Source organism: Carettochelys insculpta, chromosome 21, assembly GCF_033958435.1.
Source record: "Carettochelys insculpta isolate YL-2023 chromosome 21, ASM3395843v1, whole genome shotgun sequence".
Lineage (NCBI taxonomy): Eukaryota > Metazoa > Chordata > Testudines > Carettochelyidae > Carettochelys > Carettochelys insculpta.
In genome coordinates, this window is record NC_134157.1 from 15,395,568 (window position 1) to 15,412,576 (window position 17,009).

The window sequence follows — 17,009 nt, forward strand, 5'->3', positions numbered from 1 at the left end:
TTCCAGGTGCGCAGGAATTAGGTAACAGGAAGCCCACGAATGTGAATTGGGCACCAGGATGCCTGTGGCTGTGGGGTCATGCTTGTATGAGAGGCTGAGAAACTTGTTTCTTCCTTTGCTTTCGGCGTGGTGAATGCATCTACCCATTAAACATAGCCTCAACATGGAGTTCATGGTTCTGTCTCTACCTCTGCAAGCTGAGCGCTTGGATTTTTTTTTTCAGCACTGGTGGCAGCCCCTGCCCCATGACACCATGTGGCAGATAGGCTGTTGGGGCAGTGGGGAGGGGTCGTGCTTGTATGAGAAGCCAAGAAACTTATTTTCTGCAGTTTACATTTGTTCAGGGGCCTCCCCTTCTTCCCCCACAGAAGCCTTGCAAATCAGGGTCTTTCCCTCACCCAACACCTCATGTGGCTACCCCTCCCCTGACCAAATAAAAGGACATGTCTCTGTCCATTGCGGACCATGCTGCCAGGCAGCACCATGTCCTGGCTTGTGTGTGGTGAGGGCTCCAAAGGCAGGAAAGATTTTTGGGGATTTGCTGCCGCTGGGGGAAGTACCCCCCCGAGTGGCTAAGATTTTGGGGGGCTTTCCCCCCAACCTGAGGAACACTGAAGGGACCATTTCACTGGCTTTCATCCGCTGATCCCCCAAAACCGCCCCCCCCAATGCGATGAGAGGGGCCGCCCCCCCTTACAGTTAATCAGGGCTGGCCCCCCCACCTAAGAAACACCACTTGTTGAAATTTGGCAACCTCCATCTCCCGTATTGGACAACTCTGTGTAGTGTAGTGGGAAGCAAAACGTATTTTTCCTATCTTTTCTATCCTTCTCTTTCTTCAAGCTTTGGCAAATTGTTTATTAAATGGCCCCTTAAGACAGGGAAAAGTGGCTGGAGGGCCAGTTGAGAGAACATAGACACCTGCTGCTTTTTGTAAAATCTTTGATAATTCAGTAATAAAAAGCAATTCAGTTATAGAAGCAAGAGATTTCAGTTAATTTGGCGATATTTGTTGATGCCCTACTTTTCCTTCTTTCCTTCTGGAAAAATGGATGTTTGCTTTCCACATGAAGGGAATGAAGGCAATGCAATGTGGGAAGATGACGTCACATACTCACAACCAATTGTGGGGCATTTTTTCCCCATGATGCACCAACAAAAATACTCAGAATGCTACAGAGCTGACGGAACTGTGGGATAGGTTCCCAGTATGCACTGCTGCAACAGTCAATGTTTGGCGATGGAGTATGGCAGCAATAAGTGGACTTTGTGGGGAATTTGTGGGGAGGTGAGGATACTCAAATTTGAATTTATAAAACCCAGTATTATAAAATCAATTATAATAAATTCAAATTCATCTCATAGCATAGATGTAGCCTAGATGGGAGGAGAACAGGGAGGCTTTGCGGGCTGCTCCCCTTCCTCAGCAAAGCCTATTGAGCTCCTATTGGCCAGAAACCATAAACCAGACAATGGGAGTGGAGATATTTTGCAAGAGGGCAAGAGCAACACGTGAAGCCTTCTCCTCCCTCCTAGTATCCAGAACAGATTGCTACATGCAACAGAAAGCCACTTAAAGTAGTGGCTGGCTGCTCTGTAAATGAGGTCGGTCCAGATGTATCTTGCCCACCCTGATCGAGACTGCGGGCTGAGTATGCTGAGTGCAGAAGCATGGGAGCAGCCAAGCTTGGGGAAAAGGCTTGTGCTGAACTTTATAATTCTTATTGTTGTCTTCTTTACTGATAAAGCCAGAGCCCAATAAAGTGATATGGTTAGACTTTGCATACAAAGTTTGCCATGTTTATAAAATTAGTTGGGGGAAGGTGCCTGCTCAGAATCCCTTCTCTCTATTTCTGAAGTTAGTGAAGATTATTATATTGATTTAAACATTTTGATCACCAAATCTTTTTTCCTGTGTTTCTCTTGTGAAAATGAAGAACAAATAGGAAAAGAAATTATATCATTTACCTCTCCATCACCCATCATAGATTTTTATACATCACTTATGATGTACCCTTTATATGGATTCCCAATACAACTATTTTGGGAATTACATTTTTCCACATTAACAAAGCAAGATATTAAGTAATTTACCTTCTTTTTCACATCTATGACAGTTACAGAGGGTAGCAAGGAAACACTGAGGAAAAAAAGAATTTGAAGTTCTGAGCTTTATGTCTTCTGATAAGGAAAATGCATCTGTGGAATACATATGCAGTGATAAGTATTCTAGTCCATGTCTGGTAAACTCTCAAATAATGGCAGCATGGTAGGGTCACAGGGATTCTATTAGCTCAATTAACGAGGAGTAAGATAAGGCTAACACCTAGCTCTTCAAATGGCTAAAAAATAGAGCTGGTAGTAATGGAGTTATTAACCTTCGCCAGCCATTGAATTTTGCTGCTGATTCAAACTCCATTTCCTAGTTCAGGCCTCCATTAATAGGCTGTTTATTATCCCTAATCCACATTGGGATCAGCTGCAGAAATATGAAAGCTCCGTGTAAAGACCAAACGATAAAAAAAAAATCCCCTTTTTTGCATTCTGATTTTTCCTTTTGCTCTTAATATATTCTCAGATTCTCTTTTAGGAAATAAGAACAACATTATCCTTGTTCTAAATTATTGACATACAGACTATTATTAATCAGATGAAAAAGAAGTTTAATATGTTAGATAAAAGCGACATAATTGGAAATATAGCCAAATCCTTTTGAAGTCTGACTAAGAAGCAGTATGACCGCCAATATAAACTATCTAGAGTAATTTTTAAAGTATTTTCTGCATTGGTAAAGAAACTTTGGGATTTGACAAATATCAAAGCTAAGGTAAAGCATACCATAAAACTCGATTCGTTTTATTGTTAGCTCCTCCTCCTAATGCACTGAATTTATGTGTCCATTTTGTCCACCTATTGTGGCCTATCTGACATCTGCATTATGTTTTTTGTGGTACAGGGACTAGAACTGTAAGCTTTGTTATTTGAGTAGTATAACAAGGCTTTTATCATTGATTCAGATAAATATAATAGCAGTATAAATAATCTCTCTCTGTATGAGTAGTGTGCCTTACCATTTGATACCATCCACAGAAGCCAGGTAAAGAGCCAGAAGCCTGTGTCCCTGTGGTGGGATAAGTGACCATAAAGGTCACTTATAAACTATCAACATAGCGGAACTTTATGGTACTGATGGTTTTGACAATTTCACATTCCTCAGATGTTAAATATGGCCATAACCAGGTTGTCAGCTTTAGGATCAACAACGTATGTAAGTCATCAACTTTGCACTGGGACCACCAGGTCCTCTCAAAATTTGATCATCCAGCAATCTTTACTGGAGATTTCAATGGTCATCACTTAGAGTTATAATACACTGATTCTGATGTTGATGGTGGTGGGGTGATTCTCTTTGTGTTGTTTCATAATGCAACACATGGCACATTTCTCTTGAATTAGTACTCATCTAATCTTTGCTGGGTTAGTTCGCTAGATGGCTATCCACAACCAGAGAGTCATACAGTACCAGCTGAACCTCTCTAGTCTGGAATTCTCTCATCTGGCAACATCTGTAATCTCTCATGATTTTAATTATCTGCACAACCACTTATCATAGATGTGGCCAAGTTTCCCGTGGTCCCATAAAGTTTGTTTCCATCTAGCAGTCCTGACGCTGAGTGTTTTGTGCTGAAATTTAGCTGTAATTTACCTCAAAATGTCTACCAAGAGCCAAGTAAGCAGTGTTAAGTGTTGGTAGTGCTGCTAGGCAATATGGACCTCCTGTGGTCTGGCAAATTCTCTTGTTTGGCTTTGGTCAGGTTCTGAGGGAGCCAGACTAGAGAGGTTCAGCCTGTAGCTGATGACTTCCCTAAGAGCCAAGACAGACCATCACTCAACCATGTTGGGTTCCAGCTACTCATCACTCAAAGTTCATTGGTGGAACTTTTGCAAGACATTTTGAGAAAAGTTTTGGAACACTTCAGAACATAACATAGTTACCATTCTATCACATTGCCTACTAGCTGATGAAACCTACTGTCACTTGCAAGGAACCATTGACAAAGCCATATGTTCAGTCACATCAGGACTGTTGACCAATTTACATTCTTTGCCTGAGTGCTAATTACCAAGACTTGATCAGGAAATTTGAATTATCTAGTGACCTGGACACTGCAGACCATTCGACTGAGTCTCTGGACACTGCCAGACACACTCAGTGGAAGGACTTTCTTGAAAAGCTTGACTTCACTTATTCCAGCTAGAAGTGCTGGAACCTGATCTGCTGTCTGGGTACTGCCCAATGATCTCCAGGTCAAAATCATCCACTGGTTAAGCTTCATGAGGTTGCAAATAATCTACGGCAGGTAGAAAAGGTTCCTCTGGAAAAGCAATTTATATGCAAAGTATATGACAAACAAGTTCTACTTCAATAATCAGAAAGTGGGCAGAAGTCAGCCAGAGCCATTCATGGTCAATCAGTTATATAAAGCCCTTAATTCCGTCAAATCAGGCACAGAGGAAGTGTATGATAACATCTTGTTGGAATTCCTTAAGTAGCTTGGATTAAAGATGTGACAGTAGCTCACTAATTTCTATTTGGACCATTAATGAAAAGAAGCTACCATACACTTGGCATCAGGCAAAGATTATTAATATTTTCAAGCCACACAAGGACCCCACACAACATGCTGAGTTACTGCCCAATATCCTTCTGCCAGCGTGTTTTAAGTCATGTGTATTGTTACCGGGACTTTACATGCAACTCTGTTGCTGTGGCTGGCAACACTTAGTAACATAGCAAGGCCCCATATTCACAGTGAGGGGCCTCCATCAAGCTCCTGGTCAAGATCCCTAAGAACAGCAACTTGCCTCTGTACTCAGATCTCTTCAACCATCCACCAGCTTACCTGTTTTCTAGATGCCCTTTATGGGCACATCCTCTAATAATAATAATAATAAACTCCAACAACTTGGATTCCCAAGGAACTGTCCTTTGATGAAGACTGCTTTGATCAACATACAAGTTTGCCAGAGCTTTTGCTGCCTGCAAGTAGTTAAATATTTTTACACAAATGTGTGGATCTCTGATAACTTTTTAAAACAAACATATTTAAAAAATTACAACTAACTCCTGTGAACTCAAGTTGCAGATCTATTACAATAGGTTTGTTTACTCCTTGGCGCACCTTATGATTACAACATTTTAAAGATGTAAATCCAATACTGTGCTTTTAGGATAAGGTTGTGAGGGTCTTCTGCAGATTCCCTAGAAGATCCACATTCCCCCTTGAATGCTCTGGAAATAACAGACAGGACAAGCTGATTGAGCTTTCTTTCTCCCCAAGATACTACATCATAGATCTAGTGAGGTGATAGAGAATGCTAGAGAATGGGGTTGTATGTTGAATAAAATCATCTTAGTTGTGGAAGCTCTAGAGAGTGAGAGAAAGACAGACACACACATCCTTGACCTTTTTAACAAACTTGTAAACAGGCCACAGGGCCACCAGTGGGAGAAAGTCCACTAGAGGGAGGCTAGAGTCTCAACTTCCTTTCTCTCAGGGACTTACAAAGAGCTAGAGGCTCACAAAAAGTGAGCAGCCCAGACTAGAGAGCTGGATATGGCCAAGGAATCTAGCAGATTCATAATTTAGTAAATCCCTGCACCTGACTTGGCCTTCCAGGCTTCCCATAGAGCCCACAGCAACAATGAAAGTGAAGCCATTTCTTCAATGAAGGATGCTAACATGCCAATAGGAAAAGAAACTACAGTCATACTTCAGTTATCTGGGCATAAAAATAGGGTGATGTTTAACACAGAAAATTCAACTTAACTCAAATGGGTTATAGATTATACTCAAATAAATAAAAAACAGAAAATTTTGGACTGAAACCATGCATAGAAATAGTCAAATGGTAAATTATGAGGCAAGTTATGAATGATAGAATGTAGGGGTTTTGACTTTCCAGCTCAATATTTATGGTATGATCAGTAACAATAAGATGACAAGAAGAGGGTTTGTTTTGCCAATTTTCAGGTGAGGGGAAGAGGCACTGACAACAGGTATAAAATGCAGACTTATTGGGCCCTTACGCTATTTATTTGCAAGCCCATATACACTGAATCAATATATGATATTCATGACACAAAGCAATTCTTCAGTTAATCTTCAGTGAAATGGGAAGTTCTTTGCCTCAGCAAGTACAGTCAAATGTAGTCAGTTTATAGACAAATGTGCTATTGTACACTTAATTGATGTGACTACAATCATTATCATTGTATTTAAAACTGATTGAGACAAGTTGTGCACCAGTCGGGAACTGAAGCTAATAACAGGAGATATAAAATAATAATAGCCTACATTGCTGCTGGAGAACTTTATTTCACTTATTAGTTTGACAACAGTTGTAGCTCTGTTTAACTCTATGTCTATGTCTATACTAGAAGCATCTGTCCACAGAAGTTACTGTCGGAAGAGATGTTCTGGCAAAACTTCCGTCGACAGCATTTATACAGAAAACCAGATTGATATTTTGATCTGCTCTGTAGACAAAAGGGCCCCTGGAAAACCTACACAGCTTTTATGTCAAAAGTTTGTCGACAAAAATACACTTTATGTGTAGCTGCTTTGCGAGTTTTGTTGGCAAAACCACAGTTTTGTCTGCAAAACTCTCTAGTGTAGATGTAGCCAATGAGTATTTTTATAGAAAAGCCAAACTTGATATTTTCATTTTGTGTCTGCTTTTCTCTAGACCAGTGGTCAGCAACCTTTCCAAGATGAAGTGCCAAAATTTGACCTTTTGAACTCTATGTCTGGTCCAAGTGCTGGTGATACTTTTTAAAGTCACTAATAGTCCTACTTACAACAGCTTCATTAATAAATAAATTAAGATGCAGAGCTTTACTGTTTACATGGTGGTTGGTAGCTTTAGCTGGTCTGTTGTCAATCCACAGGCGGCCTGGCTTTTGGCAAGCTTCTGGCTGCATGGGGGGAGGCAGGGCAGGGCTGAGCTCCTGCCTTGTGTGCCGATGAAAATCAGCTCATGTGCAACTGTTTGCTTGAGTGCCAGGAGTTGTTGACCCCTGCTCTAGATTAGCAAATATCTTGTTCAGGCCTAGTTCATTCTTATAAACAGATGTTGAAAGAGTATAAACAAGGTATTTTCCATATAGCGTTTACTGTATCTTAGAAATACCCAGAGTTGTACAATATTCTTTCTATTTTAGCTCGAGTAATAAAAGCAGCAAGAACCAGAACTGACATTTGCACCTGCTTTGATAAAGGATGTCATAAAACCCTTAACACCAGCAGTTCTGAGTGTCTGATTCTAACCTCTAACTGTATTTGGGCTCTCACTTACTTCGGGCAGCAAGGAGTTAACAATCTTCCTTTACTAGAAGGCTGAGAGACCACTAATAGATTCTGCTTCTTATTTGCCCTAAAGGCTGCCACAGTTCAACACGATTAGGATCCTGTCCACTTAAGCTGTAACTGCATCATAAGGAGGAATGTAGAAGGCAATGCATGTGTTCTCAGAGCACGGAAAGACAACTGCTACAGGAGGACATTTTTGTCTGGTAGAATACAGGCTTCCCAGCACCAGTCTGCAGGCTAGTCTTGCTTTATGGCAAATACTAATTTTTAAAAAAAAAATCTAATACCTCTGATTTGCAATGTGAAAATGAATTATTTTCCTCCTTGTTCTAGGGCAGTTCTTTGGATGCAACTGCTGATACTGTAGCACTTTTTTATTATTACATTTTAACAAACTTTATAGCCCATTTTGTTTGTTTTCAAATAACTATTCTCTTTCTTTTTTTTATCATCAATTATTAGGTTTGTTTCTCGTTCCATAAGATGAAGGAGTCAGGAGACTGATCCTGCTCAATGGCGTATAATTTAGTATTATATGCACTAGGTTTATGAGGTGGGAGTCTGATAAAACATAGTACTTGAACAGTAACCATTTATTAGCTCTAAGGAACAGATTTACGGCTTGACAAACAGACAATAACTCTGTGTTTTGATCAGCCAAAGAGGTCTACTTTGAGTTCAAGATACAGAGTAACGTTCCCTTTCACAAATAATTTTGTTTACTGATGTGACTAGGTTTTAATAACAAACTTGATATATATGTAAATTTATTTTAATCTAATTTCATCTACAGCGCTCTCCTAAAATGAGACTTTGTAGGTTGTTTTGTGTCTGATTTATAGACTTCTGCATTCTATTCCCAGATTGATTTCAAGGCAATAATTCTATCAGGATTTTCTACTGATGTCAAAAACACCACCACTGCAGACCTGTGTTTTACAACTAGCATCACAAGAGAAACTAAATTACAACCCTTCTACCCTGTGCTGCTGTGTCCTTTGTTTATAATCTCTCTTTCTTTCTCCATATACCTAGTACTTCAGTTTCAAGGAAAAAAATCAACTCCAAAATCAATCAGGTTAGCATGATATCTATTCTTGTCCCTTAGTTCAACGTCTGTGTAGAACAGTAAAGGGCTAATGTCTACCCTGAAATACATACATGCAGCTTCTGATAAAGCTAATGGGAGTTGACTGCATGGATCAGAGTGGAATTTTCAGATTTAAGGGTATGTCTACACTTATGGGTAGTTTGACACACTGGTGGTCAATCTTCTCAGGTTCGATTTAGCGCATCCTTACTAGGCACGATAAATCAAACTGTCATGGGACTGATGTCAACCCCAGTACTCCTGGCAGTTGCAAGGACTAAGGAAAGTGAATGGGAGAGTTTCTCATTTTGACCTCCCACTGTGTGGCCTGAGACAAAAAATTGATTTTAAATAAATCAACTCCAGCTTCAACAAAAGCAACGAGAAGTCCTGTGGCACCTTATACACTAACATATTTTGGAGCATAAGCTTTCGTGGACAAAGACCTCCTTCATCAGATGCATGTAATGCATTCAATGAAGTGGGTCTTTGCCCATGAAAGCTTATGCTCCAAAATATCTGTAAGTCTATAAAGTGCCATAGTACTTCTTGTTTTTGCAGACACAGACTAACACATCTACCCCTCTAATACCTGACTCCAGCTTCGCAATTCTCATAGCTGGATTTGCACATGTAAAATTGATTTTTCCTCCTACTGTGGACCAGGCCTAAGACTATACCCTAGCCACTGTTATGTGCATCATTAGTCCCTGTTTCTGCACACATCCATCCTGCATTCAATAAGAATATTCACATGCGTTGATGAGGGCTTCATGTTGGTCATAGAGGCGGCACAAGTAATGGATCCCATGACTTTTCACTACCTCTGTGACTTCTTCAGCAGCTGGTGTGGCTGACTCCAGGACTGCCTGAGCAGTCATCCCCAGGATAATCCCAGCAGTCACAGCTTGGTGGCCCTAGGCTACAGTCCTAAGACGACCCAGAGCAGCAGAGGGTGGGTGGCCCCAAAGACAGCTGCCTCACAGTTGCCGAAGCAATGGTCCTAGAGGTGATGGGTGTGCAGCCCCAGGGGCAGTCACAGTAGCTGTTGCTCGCTGACCCCAGCAGCTAGTGCTGCTGCCTCCCTAGACCACCCCAGAGCAACACTGCCAGTTGCCCTCCCCCGAAACCTGAGCATCACCCCTTTCCAAACCCCAGCTAACGTTTATTCAGGATATATTGTACAAGTCCTAGACAGATCAGATACCCAACTCATGAATTGTTGTTTATTGCCTGTGTCCTGTCCATGACTTTTACTAAAAATACTGGTGACTAAAACGTAGCCCTATTTATGAGCTTGGATACTGACTCAGTCCCTTATTTGTTTTTGTCTGTGAATGTACCTTCCAAGAAATGTTGTTATTTAACTGACTCTGGCACAGGTTTAAGCATCTTCTCATCTCTATCGCACATCAGCAGAAAGCTAATTTCTCTCCCAAAATTTTTTCAATCGTTTTTTCTATACAAAAGACTTTATATGAAAACAACACACTCCCTACTCTGTCCTTGCTAATTCCACAGTACCTCCTCTCCCAACTCATTTGTGCCCTTTCATCTCCTTCCACTATACCCTTGGCGTAGTGAGCACTTGGGAAAATAATGTGGGTGAGGAGAGATTTTGACAGTTTAGTGTTGTGTTAAACATATTTGCATGTGAATTCCCTTTTCAAAGGTTAGCTTTGAAAGGACATGGGGAACCTTGCTGGAATTTTAGGAGCTAAGAATTTCTAACATGTGCATTTGTGATGGCCATCATCTTGATCAATACCCAAAGTCCTGAAACCAGGAACCTCCTGAGGTGACAGGAATATTTATAGCTTGAGCTGACTAGCCAGGACCCCTAGCTGAGAGCTATAATGGACACCCATCTCCTGTGGACCAGGCCCAGAGAGTGCCATATATTATTTTCTAAAGGCATTATAACAGTTCTTTTATGATGTTTGAGTAGTTTCTCCCCAAGAACTCATACCCCTTATACTATGTTCCTGAACACAATTTTAATAAGCTAAAATCAAATACAAACTTCACTGTGTTTCATTATTCCACATAAAACAAGAAGACTTTGACCTAACAGTGAGGTCCCAGCCAGACTAACACAGTTCTAGGATGTCACACCTACACAGACGTAAACAGCTGTAATTTACACCCATCTCAAACAAAAAATACACACTTCATGCAGTCCAAATGAAAGCCCATCTTGCAGTTTGGCTTTAATGATGAATCAGCATAAAAATATCAACTTCAGCTTGCTCTCCAAGTTTAGCTGTCCCAAGTGTTTCCCTGAAAGACATCTCTGTTCTAGCCTCTCTTTCTCCAACAGAGAAATTACAAACCCCTTTGAAATCTCTGTCTGGAGTTAGTAACGTTCATCAGTTAATAGGATTATTCCACAATAATTATCCTACTTATTTATATAAGGCTCAAGCACCTGCCTTGGGAAACTCAAAATGGGAGCCTTCATCCTGGTACAAGGTCCTAGAGTTTCCTAGTCTGATACAATTAGCATAAAAAGCCCAACTTTGTGATTTAAACTTGAAGGGTGGGATTTTCTGAAGCCCCTTTCATTGGCCTAACTCTGCTCCCACTGTAATCAATTCCTACTGACTTCAGAGGGACCTGAGTGAGGCCAACACTGAGTTCTTCTGAAAATCTCTCTCAGACTGAAAAGTGGATTACCTAATGAACAAGCATTTACCCGTACAAAAACTGATTCTTCAATGAGCCAAGAAAAAATGGATTTAAGGAATCAAATATTATGCTTCTAAGACAATAAGTCTTCTTTATCTCTCATATTTGATTGAAGTAGAGATGAACAAGAAATAATAAACAGGAATAGAATCTTACCTGTTTGGAATAATTCCTGCTCTTTCCATCTGTTGAGCCTGATCTAAATCTCTTGGGAAACCATGTAACACCCAGCCATCAGTCATGCAGTCTAATCTGTTGAGACGATCTGCCAGTAACTTTAAAACGATGTTGTCTGGGACTGGAAAGGATGAAAACAAAATTATTTTGTGTGTCACACTTCAACAGTAAGCAGATAGTGGAATGCTTCTTAGCCTACGAAGAGAACTTAGACAATAAAAATTATTAATGTCTGAAAGCTGTAAGCTTTTTGGGTAGAGACTATCATTTACTGTGTACACACAATGAGGCTCCAAACTTGTTGAGAACTCTGGGGCAACTGCAATATAAATAATAAATACTGCATATATAAGCATACGGAGTAATTTTTCACATAAACAGTTATCTATGCATATCTAGATTATCCATCTTTTAACCCTCAACTGTGAGACATGACAACGTCAGAGCTACATAGGAAATGACGACAAGTGGATTAAATAAAATTTTGTAAAAATTAAAAACAAAACAAAACGTATTTCAACATATTTAACACAGTACATCATAGTGGCTCTGCCACTGCAGTCCCATGGGGGAGATTTCCTAGTGTATATTGTGGCCTTACAATTTCCTCTGAAAATACTCATCATTATTTTCTAATCTCTGACTGAAGATACCATTCCAAATATGTAACAACTATAAACCATTGCAGTGTCATCACATCAGTTTGAAGAGTTCTAGCTCTGCTGTTTCTGTTTACAACGCTCTGTTCAGTTTCACAACTGCCATTCAACACCAAAAAAACCTTTATTTTAATTTTATAGGAGAGTGGAGAAAGAGGCTCATAGAATCACAGAACACTAGAACTGGAAGGGACCTCAAGGGGTCATCGAGTCCAGTCCCCCGCCCTCATGGCAGGACCAGCCACCATCCAAGACCATCCCTGATAGAGGCCTATCTAACCTGTTCTTAAATATCTCTAGCGATGGAGATTCCACAATCTCCATAGGCAATTTATTCAAGTAATCAGCTGGGTTGGATCAGCTGTCTCTATACCATTCATTATCTAAAATGCTTCTACCAAGATACTTCATTAGCATTGCTTATTCCTACTTATTTATTGAAGAATTAAATTAGTAGACTGAACTACTGCCAAAACTTCCAAGGACAGATTTGTGGTACTAGATTTATAAGCAAATACCCAACTGGCCCTATGGAAGTGGTTAGTGAGCACGATCACAAACACCTGCTAGGAGTCATTTCATAGGAAACATCTAAAACAGTTTTTAAAAGCAGAGACAGTGCCTCTTTTTGTATTTGCACAGCATCTGACACACTTGGGATCCTACTGGAAACAAGATAATGGATCACCACATAAATCCATAAAGTGGAACGTGGACATTTCATTATTCATCCTCTCATAATATTTGCATACAACAGAACAATGAGAAGTTTTGATACCAGAATATCAGATCTGTAATGCTGGAACTCACCTTTGCAACAAATTGAAAGGTACACACCTGTATGTCTGTTGGGTATGTTACCATTGATGTGATACTACCACAAGTGCTGGTTATTAAAGGGCACACAGTATAGTTTGTGTTTTTAGCAATTTTTTAAACAATGGAATCTCCATGGCCTCCCACTTTCTATTCCTAAAACTTTACCACTATCCACAAGGGAAAAGCCTCTTCTGTCCCACTTGTTGGGGAGTTCTGTTTCTATTGACTTTTGTAAATCTACAACCCCTGTAAATCCTTCTCCAGCACCAGTACTTGCTGATTATCCCATTTTTCCAGAACCTTTGACTCTCAGCCATGAAATTCACCTCTTCTCCTTTTAGAACCGAATCACTCAGTTTACATAATTGCTCTCATGATTCAATGTATCAACAAAAAATTAAAAAAGATCATGGGGAATTATTAGAAAACTGATTAGTGTATTAACTGAGGATGTCTACTTCATGCTAACTAGTTAAAGATAGCACTCTTCTCTAAAAAGTATTTGCTAAAAGAAAACTGGAATGGAATTATATCATTTTCCAGTCACCTGATCCAATGCAGAATCACAAAATCACAAGAGGTACTTCTGTCAAATACCAGAATAAAGAAGGAAGAAGCCTAATTGTCATACTGATGACATATAATAACAAGAGGAAGATGAGAGTTGTACACAGAGACACAAGGAATAGGAGGTCCCCCACTGCTTAGCTTTGGAGAGGGAAGAGAATAAAAGTAAATTATTTTTTCTTGGAGTTTCACAGATTAACACAAAAATGAAAAAGCAGAGAAAAAAAATAAGAAAGTTTACTAGAAGCTGTGGAATTTTTCTCCTGTTCTCTGCAACTCTGGCTCAAGGAATGAACCTTCTTTTTTGCTACTCATGCTGCCTGCAGTAATCATCTTTAAAATGGGCTTACACAGATGTCCAATTCATATCAATGGAAATTTTTAAAGATTCCTGAAAGTGTTTCACCGCTAGTTCATAAGGGAATTAAGAAATATTATACTGACTCTTCACTGGAGCCCCAATACTGGTGTAGAACATTCTTTCATGCAGGATTGCAAAGGCAACAGCTGGCATGATCTCTTGCTGGCTCCAATAAGGTGACAAGGTAAATAGAGACACCAGCATACAACCTTAGAGATGGCACAGAGGAACAGACTGGGACACAGCACCCTCAGGTCACCAGCCAATCTTAGGGGTTCCTCAGATTTAAGGTGCCAATTTTTTGCATCTTGCATAGTGGGTAGAAAAAAAATCCGTCAAGCTCCAAAATGGAAATTCAAAAGAAATTTTGAAAGGAACACTTTGGCTCTGGCCACTTCTGCAAATCATTGGGTTAAGTGAGTGATCGGATTCCAATTCTAATAGGACTGGTGGTGGTTTTTCTCAGAGTGTAGCAACCATAATGGGAAAAATTCTACTGTAGCAGGAACAAACAAGCCACCAATTAATGGTCTGATTCCTGTGCAATGTACTGACTACATGTAACTGCAATGATGAAGAATATATCAAGTATTCAGTGCCATGTCTCTAGATAAGACAACCACCATGAATCACTTCATATATTCAGTAACAGAGAGGAAGTCACGTTAGTCTGCATTTTGCCAACACAAAACAGCAGTCATGTCGCACTTTAAAGACTAACAAAATGATTTATTAGATGATGAGCTTTCATTGGACAGACCCACTTCTTCAGATGTGGGTCCATTCCATGAAAGCTCATCACCTAATAAATAGTTTTGTTAGTCTTTAAAGTGCTGCATGACTGCTGGGTTTTTTCATATATTCAATACAGTACACATGTACATGTCTACATAAATGCACACCTCTATATATGCTCATATGTCTTGTTGTGTCTCTAAATTTGATGGTGAGAAATGAAGCATGAACAAGTCAAACACCAGGCTGTACTCCTGACTAGAATACATACCGCTTTTACACAACAGGGGAAGAAAGCTCATAAGCTGTTCAGTGGCATTACAAAATACATCAGCCACCCTTGAAGAGAAAGAGTCCCACTTAAAACAGCTGCTATAATACTGTAACATCCTTGGCAGACAAAAAAGGGAAAAAGAAATCCATATGACTCTCATTTCCCTTTGGTACGAACAAAGTAGATAATGAAGAACTGTGGGGTCTGGAATTCCTTTTCATTCATGTGGAACTCTCTGGTGATTGCAAAGAAATTACAAACCTGTAATTGGAGAGAGAGACAGTCTCTAGATAACTAACCTTACATCCATTGGCCTCAAGCATATGACCAAGAGTGCTTGCTAGCAAAGTAGAATTTAGAGCCGTTCTGCTGAGGCAGTCAATCTACATGCTTTAGTGGGGATTATGAAGCATATGAGCTTTGAATAATCTTTTTTTTTTCAACCTCAACTTGTGTGAGCTTTCAACTCAGTCTCTGAAAGCTGGGCGAATGAGGGTCTAGAGAGGTTTCTTATCTTTACAGAAGTCCAAATATAAGAGAGCTTTAGAGATTTCCACTTGCAGAGACTGTAAGCCAAAAAGGATGTTCCTATTAGCATTGTGAAAACATATCTCCATTAGCTGGTGAGATCAGGACATGGGGACGAAGTTCAGCTACTAGGACAAAGTCTGCAAGGCAGCAGAACCACAATGATTTCTCTATACTGGGTAAGGAGCTGTGGACAGGGAACCCAGCATACTCCATAATCCGTATGTGTGGCAGAGCGTGACTCTAGGACAGCCTCATACAGAAGTGTAAAGATGAAGAAGTTTTACTGGTTTTTAACAAAAAATACAGGAATATCCCTAATAACTTCCAGCAAAGCATAGGTAGAGGATCTCAAGCAATGGCTGGAAGCTGAAGCTAGACAAACTCAGACTGGAAATAAAGCATACATTTTAAAGGGAGAGTAAATAGCCATTGGCACAATTAACTAAGAGTCACGGTGGATTCTCCATCACTGACCATTGTAAAATCAAGACTGGATTTTCTCCCTGAAAATCTGGCTTGGAATTATTTGGAAGGAAGTTCTATGGCCCTTGTTATAAAGGAGGTCAAACTACATGATCACAATTGTCCTTTCTGACCTCAGAACCTATGAATACAGTGTTATGTATGATAAGTACCAGAGGGAGTCCCTCATCTTGGAACCATAGGCCCTGTACATTGTATTATCTGCATTATATTGTGATATTTAGCTAAGGAAGTATGCTCTGTGCTCTACTTTACATTCCTGCCAAATCAGTATTAATGCTTCATGCCAGCTACCTCAGCACATCTCTATTATCTCACAACCCTTGATATAGCAGACACATGACCTGTGTCATGCAGCTGAACTCCCTGAATTAGACATGAAGACTGAATCAGACCTTTGACCTAAGTAGTGATCCAATCAATTCAAGGATGAGGCGCATTGACAGAGCAGCGTGGAAGAAGTCTGAACTGCTGCTTTTTGTGCTGTAACTGTTCTGTGATTAACAAGAGAACTTCAGTTTCTAGTATTGTCACTCACTACTTCTCCTGAGTACTAATTTTCAGACAGAGTACAATGCAGACACAAATGATCAGAAGATAACGTAGAACATTTAACACAGGTCACCATATACATTTGCAGCATTATAACGTATAATACCCAGATAACCAGGAAAAGTTGAGTGGTCAAGGGAACTCATTAGCCTGCCATTCATTCCAAATGATTGCAACCTTTCTCACAAAGTCCCAACTGATTAAACTCATGAGAATGTGGCCTATAAAAACAGAAGAATGGCCACACTAAGTAAACCAAAGGTCCATCTAACCCAGTAGATTGTCTACTAACAGTGGCCAGTGCCAGGTGCTCCACAGGGAATGAACAGAACAGGTAGTCGGCAAGTGAGCCATCCTCTGTCGCCCATTTCCAGATTCTAGCAAATAGAGGGTAAAGACACCATCCCAGCCCATCCTGGCTAATACCCATTGATGGACCTATCCTCCATGAATTCATCTAGTTCTTTTTTTAATCCTGTTACAGTCTTGGCTTTCACAATGTCCTCTGGCAAAAGAATTCCATAGGTCAACTTGGTGTAGTGTGAAGAAATGCTTCCTTTTGTTTTAAACCTGCTAACTATAATATTTCACTGGTGATCCCTACTTTACATATGAAGAGAAGAGTAAACACTTATTTATGTACTTTTTCTACACCAGTCATGATCTTGTAGAGTTCAGTCATATCTCCCCTTAATCACCT

The 17,009-nt window shown here is 40.0% G+C and overlaps 1 protein-coding gene across 4 annotated transcripts in view; it reads right to left on the minus strand.

The window, feature by feature from the left end:
• AK8 (adenylate kinase 8) overlaps window positions 1-17,009 on the minus strand; it is a 125,906-nt gene that overhangs the window by 41,195 nt on the left and 67,702 nt on the right. For all 4 annotated transcript variants that reach the window (XR_012648338.1, XM_075015352.1, XM_075015351.1 and 1 more), the window contains one exon: window positions 11,308-11,449. Coding sequence is in view for 3 of the 4 variants with exons in the window: in XM_075015352.1 (XP_074871453.1) it covers window positions 11,308-11,449 (142 nt within the window). In the remaining variant the exon portion in view is untranslated. The remainder of the gene's footprint in view (window positions 1-11,307; window positions 11,450-17,009) is intronic.